At 36.5% G+C, this 11,219-nt stretch overlaps 1 protein-coding gene across 1 annotated transcript; it reads right to left on the bottom strand.

Moving 5' to 3' along the window:
• Positions 1 to 4,917: 4,917 nt before the first annotated feature.
• Positions 4,918 to 10,561, bottom strand: LOC106336629 (probable 125 kDa kinesin-related protein). The gene is made up of 22 exons (XM_013775518.1): positions 10,346 to 10,561; positions 10,090 to 10,219; positions 9,545 to 9,703; positions 9,112 to 9,461; positions 8,894 to 9,032; positions 8,690 to 8,787; positions 8,429 to 8,585; positions 8,246 to 8,315; positions 8,021 to 8,097; positions 7,834 to 7,887; positions 7,674 to 7,754; positions 7,482 to 7,593; positions 7,324 to 7,410; positions 7,064 to 7,239; positions 6,794 to 6,955; positions 6,608 to 6,715; positions 6,354 to 6,512; positions 6,190 to 6,273; positions 5,910 to 6,115; positions 5,618 to 5,829; positions 5,376 to 5,527; positions 4,918 to 5,289 (listed from the first exon to the last, which is right to left on the bottom strand). The coding sequence occupies exons 1-22, from the start codon at positions 10,402 to 10,404 to the stop codon at positions 5,092 to 5,094; spliced, it is 3,030 nt and encodes a 1,009-aa protein (XP_013630972.1). The 5' UTR covers positions 10,405 to 10,561; the 3' UTR covers positions 4,918 to 5,091.
• Positions 10,562 to 11,219: the final 658 nt, after the last annotated feature.

Raw genomic sequence — 11,219 nt, 5'->3', positions numbered from 1 at the left:
CCCCCCCCCAATTAGAAGCTTTACAACGGGCCAAAAAAGCATGTCGCACTATATAATAGGGTATGTGAGGCGCGGATGACAAAATTTGCAACAGTATTCTATATATGGACAAAACGAGGAAACAATCAAGCAGCGGATACGTTAGCAAAAGCAATGATTCTGACTAATAACTTTACGCATTATTATTTTGTACCCCATGCATTGTAAACAATATCCATATGGATTATTTGGTTTCATCTTAATGAAATTCAGAAGTCGTTAGGAAAAAGAAGCTTTACAACGGGTGTAGAATATACTTATTATGTAAAATCATGTATTTTATAAATTTATGCGTATACAAATGCGTGTATATATGCATTTTTACAAAATTCATTTTGAATATATATTCCGACCGGATAGGGTTTATAAAAAAAGGTTTAATATATTTTTATGATATTAATTTTAAAATATCTTTTAATTTTATAGTTTATAACACATATAGGCAGTTGTTGAGTTTTTATTACATGAAAGAGCAGTTGGTTAAAGTCGTCTTTGTCCTTAATAAAGGCAAACCAGGCGTGGACATATTTGTAATAGAACATTTGTTTCTGGTTACTCTGGTTCGGGAGTTTAAAATTCAAAACCGTTGGAAGCTGATTGGTGGATTCCTTGGGCATAGTGTTGTTTGGTTTATTATCTGAGTTTGGGCCCGGAAAAAGGTAAAACTGTAATATTTGTTTCAACTTCTCCCTATCTGTAAACCTAATTTTACCTTTCACAGACGGTTTTGCCGACGACGAGCGACGGAGTAAATCGACGGAGAGCAAAGGCGATGCCGATTAGCTGTAAGCGCTGTGGCAAGACATAGACGACGGTGAGTCCTTTTTTTCTCCAATAAAAGCAAGAACGGAGACCTGAGAAGCAGACGAACGGAGAAGCCGATGAAAAAGATTTTCGGACGGAGAAGACGATGTCGTCTCGAAAGCGGAGAGCTTCAAGGGGCGATGCTAAAGGTTAGATACTTTCCTTCATCCCAGTTTCATCGATTTGGATTGAGGATTGAGGATTAGATTTTCGATTTCTGGGTTTTGATTTTTCGAGTTTGGTAAGAGCCTCGACGTGAGGTGTTAGGGTTTCGATTTGGGGGCGCGGTTCTAGATCTATGCAAAACTCCCATTAGGGTTTTAATTTGTAGATTAGGTTTTCATTTAGGGGTGTGGTTCTAGATTTCCAAGTTCTCTAAGTTTTTTTTTCTGGTTTTTGTTTGTTTTACAGAGATGGCGCAAACTGAAGAGGGAGTAAAAGGTCGAAGCTTGTTGCTAGTTTTGGTGTTTTGACAAAATTGTGGTCGGATGTACACCAACACGTGTGTACATATGAACAACCAGGATTTTATACATGTGTACACGCGTGTATATGTACATAATAAGTAATGTTGATATGAGTATTCTTGTTGATAGGTTGGCATGTATATGTTGTGTTTGTTGGTGTAGGAGCCGGTGCATATGAACAATATCCATGTGTACACCGATGTAATGATATTCACATGTACACAAAAATGTAAAATTTCCAAGAATATGGCAATACCGATCTACTCCATTGCAAAATCAATTTTATTTTTTTATTCGAATACTTTCTACATTGAGAACCATTTAAAACATTATTATAAACTGGATCACATATTTCATTGATGGGGTGGATTTATATTGTTTAAACCAATCATCTGTATAGTGAGTGAAATAAGTGTACACAAGGAAATGTGTACATATGGACATTAGAAAGAGTGTGTACATATGGACAATCGAGAGAGTGTGTACATATGGACATTAGAGATCGAGAACTCGTGGATTGCAATATAGCCATAAATGTGTATTTGTATGACTTCAAAAATTTGATTGCTTTATGTTAGATAGTTCTATGTAGTATCAGTAGATGTATTTTGTGTTGGATGAATGGACTGGAATTTTGTGAGAACAATACTCACGTGTACACATGAGAACAATATCCACGTGTATACCTAAATACAATATCCACATGTACATGATATCCATATGTACACACTATCACATAAACAAAACATGATATCCATATGTACGCAATCATCATAACTAGTTCAGTTCATGTAATGTTGTCTTGACTCAGTTTGAAATGACCGTAGAAGTACAAGACAAATCCATGGTGGATAAGCATGACCGGCGGTGTGGAGATTCCGGTTACAAGTTCCTTTGTGTTAGGCGGCCAATAACTTAAAACCACCGGAGGTGCCGCAGCCGTGACGGTGAAGAACTTGTTAGCGACATTGTTTTGTAATTCAAGCAAGGACATATCTGGGAAAACGAGAATAATTTGTGACATGTTGTCCTTGTCCAACGCGAAATTCCAACGAGAGTCACCGGAACTCCATTCGCCGACAATGAATCGAGAGAGATGGTTGAAGGTTGGGATTATCGGATTTATGAGGACAAAAAAGTCAGCCGATAAAGATGATGATATGTTAAAAAGATAAGATGAATCAGGACCATTCATATCAAAGTTACAATAGTAGATCCAATGGTCATAAAATAAGACAAATACAAATTTTGTTAAAGTGTAGTATTATAATTAATATTGTCTGTCAGATAGGAGAGAAGATGTGTGGCTGAGGTTAATTCCTGCTTATTCTCTAGTTAGGTCAATAAGTTTTAGAGTTACAGTTAATGTATTTTAGTTAGGATTCAATAGGTTGTTGTAAGAAAGTGTATGTGTAGCAATAAGTGATTTATTATAATATAAAAAGATAAAAAGTGACTCTGAGTGTAATTGTTTCTAGTTTTTAACACTAACAATCCTGAGATGTTATTTTTCTTTTTTGAAATACAACCGACTCCTACCAATTTGATCTAGATGTTTCATGTCTACAATATTGTATTTTAATTTGAAACAAGTACGAACATCACATATGTTTTGAATTATACCATGATCACGATCATCTTGAACTATACCACTGACATGATCACCTACAAAATTTTCATTTATTCATTATGAGACATTAATTATGGGTTTCCTCCATAAAGCTGTATGTTTCTCTGATTAATTTGTCGGCCATTTAAGGTGAATATATTTGGGTTTTAGGTTTCTCTTCTCCACTGCTATTTATATTTGATCATTGTTGTTCTTACAATATTTACTTAAATTTTATTCGGTATAGGTTATGGATTGAGACCATTTGACATTCACATGGACTCATGTCTTGTTTCATGATAAACTACAAAAATGTTACATTAATGTAAAAATCTTTAAATGAAAAGAATCGTTAAGTTAGTTACTAGTCCACCAAGTAAACATACTTGGTGCACTTTCAAATTCTTATTAATGCAAATATTATATATTACTTCTGTTTTTATTTGTAAGTAGTTTTAGTTAAAAGTGTGAATATTAAAAAAAAAAATTACTTTTAAAAAAATAGCATTTAATACATAAATTAAACCAATAATAAAAAGGTATGAATTATTTGATTGGTCACGCAACATGTAATAAATGTAAAAAGTGTTTTGGATCATGTAAACATCTTACATTGCGAAACAAATATTTTTTGCTAAAACTACTTACATATCAAAACAGAGAGAATATCATATTATTATAGATTAAATCTTCTTGTATTTTGGTATAACGTGTAAACTAAATTATGTTTTTGATGAAAAAAAAAATTGTGAATTTAAGATCTCGAAAAATTAGACTAATTATGATAAGTTTAATAATTTAATAATTTAACCAGGGGCGAAACTAGGATTTATTATGACCGGGTGCAAAATAACATATAAAAATAGTGTAAGGCGATTGAGCTCGGGTTCATTGGAAACTATGGGTGCATCATTACCAAATTAGCCACTTACCTCGTACTCGTACTTTTTAAAAGTAAAATATTAAATTTTTTAAATAGACTGCACGTGCACCCTTAGTCATCAACCTAACTTCGCCCATCAACCTAACTTCGCCCCTGAATTTAACTTGTGTAGAGTTTACAATTTTCTATTATTAAAAAATTGATGAGCTGTTGCATATTTATTTTCTGTTAACCAAAGATGGTGAGAACACAAGATGTTGACAAAAATTAAATTTACTTGCATGTATCGAACAACTGGATAAAAATCAAGAATCTAACATGTCAGGTTAAAACCAGACCGCACAAATACATAACGAACCTAATATGTCCAAAAAGTGAAGCAAAGAACCTTGGATTACTTTGAAGTTATTGCATTGAACTTACTTCCGACACAAAACTTAAATTTCCGGTATGATTCAAAATCATTGTTGTCATAAATCCGGTTTACCTTCAATCCAGAGACACTTTTTTTTTTTTTTGAGAAATAAAACCAGAGACACTTCCACAACTATTTTTGCTAGTTATGATGATTCCAATTGCTATAGTTGTGAAACGTACATCACCCACATAAGCTTTGTTTAAATGAGCCTGCAGTACTATCACCAAGTCTCGGGTTGCTTCTAGTTATGCATTGTTGATGGTTCCACTTTCTAGATGAATGACCAAAATCACTACCAGTATCATAAGATGTTATTTTAAGCTTTATAAGCTTACAAACGAGATTGCTCAGTTATAAAACTTTGTAAAACTAGCACGATCAAAAAGATGTTCATAATTACACTCTCAAATGGTTATAGAGGATTCTATCGGAATCTCCTCTGCTCATGATATCCAGAAAATTTTATGGTATTGTGAGAAAGATGACTCTTTCAAGTGGCACAATGACTTGGATTTCACAAATGCTACTTGATTTCCCACTGAAAATGTTCATCGTTGGGATTTGAAAGCATCTTCTTGTTTGAGTCATATATAGAAAGTGATCAAATGGTAAACAAGACGAGCAAAAAGGGTCGAAGATTCTGCATTTTGTTGATGCTTTAGAACAACCCTTTTTGAGATCTTAGACTGCTGTAAGTAACCCCACAACTGAAACAAGAAGCATATATTTCAATGTGTCAAAAGACATAAGAATCTGACTCTTTTTTGATTTGTTGATCCCACACTTTCACAAACGTGCACACAGATAATATAGTTATACAGACACTGCTTTCAAAAACTAAACGAGCATAAAATGGAACAGAGGTGGTTCCCTAGTTGACTTGTGACAGAGGCGACCGTGTTAGCTGTTGCGGTTTTGATTCTTTGGCCGCAAAGGATTCATAAGAGTTGTTTTCGCGGAATGCCTCAACCAATGACTCCACTGGCTTTGCTCGTAGTGACTCAATAGTGGCTTTGGTTGGGACCTCCGGTTCACTCTTACACGGAGTTGTCCCTGTGGGCTCATACTCCTGTGTGATTAACCAAACCGGAGCTTGTGAATAAGAATATTCTAAAAGTGAAGCCAATAACGTTATTAGCATAAGAAACAACATACCATGTATCTTTGTTGAAAAGTTTCTTGAGCTTTATCCTCAATGCATCTGGCTTGGCAACAATGATCCTGTTGGAAACTTTCAAGAGATTTTTCATGTGTCTTGACATTGTCCAATATTTGTGATAAAGACACTTTCTCGTCCTCCGACATGCCTGAAAGATCGAAAGGATATTAATTATAGACCAAAGAGATATCTTTTAACCAGAGAAACAGTCAGTCATGTGTAAGAAAAGAGAGCTCACGATCAATTTGCTGGATTATCTCATCGCTGTTTTTGGCTACATCTTTCTCAGCCGCAGTCCTTGCAGAATCCACTTCGGTGTCGTGCTCCTCGTTATTATCACAAGCACACTTAACAAGTGAAGAGACATCTGCGACTTGCTTACTGTTCATCACCTTTAATGATTCATGAGTCGTCTTGCAGTGCTTAAAAGCTGATTCCGCATGACCCACACTAACGCATAGAAAAATAAAAATGGTTCATATACACTAACTGGAAAATTGTAACTGCCAAAAACATTGCAATGATCTTACGATTGCTGAAGCAGTAACTCCATTCGACAATGCTTTGCAGCCGAGAAATCAGCACCTTCTTTGGCGTCATTCTCAGCTTGCATGGAAAATGTCTCCCATTTTCTTTTTGCGTCTTTAGCCAGATTGTTTACGGCTGAGACGTGTTCATCCAAGAAAGTTTTGTTGGAAGAGACGGCATCTTTGAAGTTATGGAGTCTTGAATCCACCTGCCAGGAAGAAAGACAAATAAAGTTTTATGTATAATGAAGTGGAAGACAAAAAGAGACAAGAAACAACGAACCAATTCGTGTTGGCGACGAACGTGACTTGAGACCAGGTTAGTTAGATCCGCTATAAGTTTCTCTGTATCAGATTTTGACTGAGCCTGCACAGCACACGCCAGTTATAGATGGGAACAAGTACACATGTTAAACACGAAACTTGTAGAGAAGTAAATATAATTACCTCGTAAGTCTTCTGGAAATCGATAATGCTGCTTATTTGACTATCATTTGCCTCTGCAGCACGATTCTCAGCATCTTTAGTCTCTTGCATAAGCTTCTGAAAGAACGTACTTGTGTATTCAGACATCTCCTGTGTTTGCTCCATTGTTGTGTGGAACTTCTGCGTGATAGGAAAACAATCCAGCTTACAGCTTTTGTAATTTTCAAGGCCGATGTATAAGTTAACAAATTGTTGTTATATCTCAGAGAACTAACCTGTCTCAGTTCCCTCGCAAAGAGAGCCATTTCTCCCTGGTGGGACGTAAGAGCATTCTGAAGTTCATCAAATAACGAAGATGTTGTCTCACTTCCTGAAGCAAGAAACTGAAATCCACAAGACAACTACATTTAGAACAAGCCATAGTAACTAGAAGAAAAGGAGAGAAATTAACAAAGGCATGCCTCATCAATGGAACATGCACTTGAAGTCGTCAATGCCGAAACTTCCTCAAGACAAGCATTCGAGTTTGCCTTGTGCAAGCGGACTACATTCTGCAATTCCTCCAAGTGAGAACTATATATATCCCTAGACGCTCGAACCTTCTTTTTCATTTCGAGAATGGCCTGGAAAAACAAATTTGCAAATACTGTTACAAGAAACTGCTCATTGATTTTAAAGACAAGAAACTGCTCATTGATTTTTAGAAAACCAAAGAATAAAACAGTTGATACCTTGTTGTGTGCCTCTAAACGAGACTGGGACAGTTTGTTAACACCCTGAAGGTGTGCGTTTTGCTGGGACAGACATGAAGCAACCATATTGAACAAACTCGAAATTTGTTCAGAAAGTTCTGCTTGATAATTGTCTACCACTTTTCTGTTATCCGCACTGAGCTTATCCTCTCTACCTGCACATCACCAAATGATCATATATTAACAATTCTTATGATATTGCTAATGGAAAGGACAGCCAGAATAGTAAAAACATATACCAATTTTTTGGTGTAATGAAGCATTTTCTTTAGTAGCCTTCTCCAAGTTGGATTGTAAAGTACAAGCTTGTTGAACCAGTACATTTTCTGGCAAAATGCATAAGCATGTTAGAGAAAACTTTTCAAGAACTTGATCAAAGTAATGATTTAGAAAGTACCAGATTGTTTCTGCTCTGAAATGATGAAATCTTTCTCCTTCATGGCATATTGAGATTTCTTCAATTCCTCGTTTGTGGAAGCAAGCATTTTGCTCGTTTGGCTCAAGTTTTTCTAGACAGCACAATAAAAAGTCTTAAGAGTATGTTGATATAGTTATAAATAACATCTCCCATCAAAGGAAGTAACCAAACCTCAGTGTTATCAAGTCTGCTAGTCAGATCAGAGCACTCCCGCACTTGACCAGTGTACTTGTCTTGCAACTCCTCAAGTTTCTGGACAGAAAGTAAATAATCAAATTACCAATGTAAAACGTAAGCAACAATTTGATCTATTGAGTAAGAAGAAACCAACCTTTTGATAATTCTCTATCTGACCACTCATCTGCTCAATCTGTTCAGCCATTGCCTACGAAAAGAGCAAAAAAGATTACATTAGTAGACGAGTAAGAAGGTGATGAGGTTACCATTTCCTTTTCATAGATTGTGTTTACTTCATTCTATGAAAAGTTGAGGAACAATTAGGCTCAGAAACTGAGTACCTTTCTTTCACTCTCCTCTTGATAGTATCTCTCTTTTGGCATATAAACACCATTTTTCTCACGGGAAGCATAGACCTCTATAAAGATAAGCAAAGAAAACATATGAGTAATAGACAAGCAGAGGAGTCAGAGCAGAAGACTTTGCAGCGAATAAATTTATTGAGCTAAGTTACAGTCACCCCTCCAGTTATTTCTATCCACGGCTACAGTGAGAATGCGTCTTACCCGCCTTTAGTCGTTCTATTTCACCATAAAGGTCCTTTATCAAAGTAGATTTCATCATTTTCTGATTAACCTGCAACAGCGAAATATAGAAGGGTGCGAAGATGAGTTCTGGTTTTTCAAAGGTTGGCCTAAATGGAAACAAGAAAATAAAAATGAGGCTTGAAATTGATGAATGAAAAATACCTCTGGTTTGTTCCTAATATGCTTTGCCCTGTGTGCATAATCTAGAGTACTTAAGGTTTCCTCGAGACAGTGAACAGCAGGTGAAACTGTGGCTATGATACAAGTCTTCGTTCTCCCACCAAGTGAATCACGTAGTAAGCGGGTGAGCTTGCTATCCCTAAAATTCAATGCAAGATATAATTACAGGATTCAGCATAGCTTAAAAGACTGCTACATGATCACTGACATAAAGCAAAAAAACCCCAGAAAACGAGTTTAAACCTGTAAGGAATGTGTCCAAGATGTTCTACCAAAGCACTGATAACTCTCCCTAATGTAAGAAGACTTTTGTTAATTTCACCAGCTTCTCGAGCGCGGCCCTATATAGAGAAAGTCTATTGAGTGAATCCGACATATAAACAGACATGAAATCTAGAAATTGAGAGGAAACGCTCCAACTCAATTGAACAGTAAGAGACTACTTACATCCCTAGCACCAGAACGTGATATATTTTCTGATCCTGCCAAGTCAACCAAGTTCAGCTTGCCACACTTGATTAACTCTTCACCTTCTGGAGTAGCTTCTTTGATATGTATCGTTATTGAGAAGAGAGAATGTGACCGACTGAAAGCAAAAAATTCCGTTATGTAAGAGAGACCTTGACATCAAAAATGCAACAGAAGACAAACATCAAAGACCTTACCTTGATTGTTTATTCAAGAATGTTTCAGCAGTTCGCCGTTTAGAGGAACCTCTCTCGAGCAAAGTGAAGATTTCATTGGCACTCGTCACGATTTCCTCTTCCAATCCTCTAACAAGAACACCACCTTTGCCATCCTCCATGAGAGGTAAGGGTTTCTTTTGTTTATCCTCGGAAACAACTCTGGATATATCTTCAGGAGCGAGCAGATCGGTAATCTCTTCATTGTAGAGTTCCAAAAACGTGACTTTAACACTGTACTCAGCTTGCTGACCCTCAAGCGTATCAAAGATTTGCTTCACAGCTCTAGGGATAACACCTGCTTCTGCTGGAAGACCTCCACTAGGCCCGCCCTGTGCCAATTAAAATGGAGGTAAAACAGCTTAGCCAAGATTAGGAAAACACTACCAGCAAAACTTATAAAGCAAACACATACCTTGGACCTTCTACACTCTCCTTCCATTGTGTATGTTTTCCCTGTACCAGTCTGGCCATACGCAAATATCGTACAGTTAAAACCTTCAAGTACTTCGTTCACGATGGGAACAACGGCCTGGTCATACAAATCCTTCTGCTGTGCCGATGGTCCAAACACCTGCGCTCAACATAAAAAACACACATTCAGCATGTAGATAATCACTAAAGTCCATCAACATTCACATGATTAACGTAGTTCTACTTTACAAAAGCAAAAAACTTCACACCTTTCTCTATACTGTAAAACACACCAAAGTACACTTAAGTCTCTCCTAAAACGCACAGTGATGAGATCCAAGCATACACTTTAACTAGCTACACACACTCAAACAAACTTCACTGGACTGAAAACAAAGAGCATCATCAACCATCTGAATTTAAGTTGTAAAGACTCTCTCCACTAAAAAAAGAATACCCTAAATAAAGCTCAGATTCAGACAGTATCAGCACTTCACATGTTATTAAGGGGCCTCCAGAATCAGAAAATCCCATTTTTTTGGGTACCTTATCGAAAGTGAAAACCCTATCAATATGCTTCCCAGCGATGTTCTGAGAGACGGCAACTTCTCTCTGCAAATCGTTACAAGTGAGAACCTGAGGAGCATTGTTCCTCAACTCATCATCGCTAAATGGCCTGTCAAACAAAAAACGGCAATACAGTATGATTCAACACAGTAGCGAAACCCATTTCAATCAGAAAAGTGCGATTAGACCCAAAAATAGCTAAACCCTAAAATCAATTTCGAGAAATTGAATATACCTGCATCGGAGAAGGACTTGAACGTTAACGCCTTTCTCTTTGTCGTGACGGCCTGACATTTTTAAGCGGCGGACGGACGGTGAACCCAGAGATACTGATTTCAAATCTGATTCGACTCCGGGGAAGATCACTCTTTCTGTCTCCGGCGACGGGATCTTAGAGGAGATAGAGAGAGAGAGAGCGTTGGTGGTGGATTTGAGATTTGAATTATTTGAAGACGCGCTCCTCTTTTTGAAATTTAATTAAATTTCATACTACCGAAAATTACCATATTGCGTTTTTTATATCATGGCCCTCCCAAAATCGAGGTCCACAAGTTATTAATCAGCCCATTTAAGGCCCAAACGGCTATTACATGGGAGTTCAGTGTTACTACAAGATATTTAGAAGTAATCAAGATGTGGCCTATGATGTTGCTTGCTATCTTAGGAACAATTACAAAGAAGAAAGTGATATATGTTATGAAAGCAGCCGCTTTCGTTCAAAAATATAAAAAAATGTGGAGTCCGCTGCATTATTTGTACAATGAAATCCTACTTTTTAACTTCTATATAAACGATTTATTCGATCGTTTATAATACACACCGAAAACACTTCTCTTCTCCTTAATAAGAAATTCTCTTTTTGTATCAGTGTTATTATTTCTACGGGTACAAAATTTTGCTCTTATTTAAATTCTTGTGATACAATAAATTTCTGTTCTTTTTATAACACGTTATCAGCACGATCACTCTGCGATTCGGTAAAATTTATTTGTATCATTTATACCCTGTTATAATGGTCGGTATACCGCCTCTACTATTACTTATATCATGTTATAATGGCCGGAATACCGCCTATATTATTTACTAATAATTTAATTTATTTATTGGTC

This window comes from Brassica oleracea, chromosome C4, assembly GCF_000695525.1.
Source record: "Brassica oleracea var. oleracea cultivar TO1000 chromosome C4, BOL, whole genome shotgun sequence".
Lineage (NCBI taxonomy): Eukaryota > Viridiplantae > Streptophyta > Magnoliopsida > Brassicales > Brassicaceae > Brassica > Brassica oleracea.
Note: the sequence above shows the minus strand (reverse complement) of the source record. Positions and strands in the feature narration are given on the sequence as shown.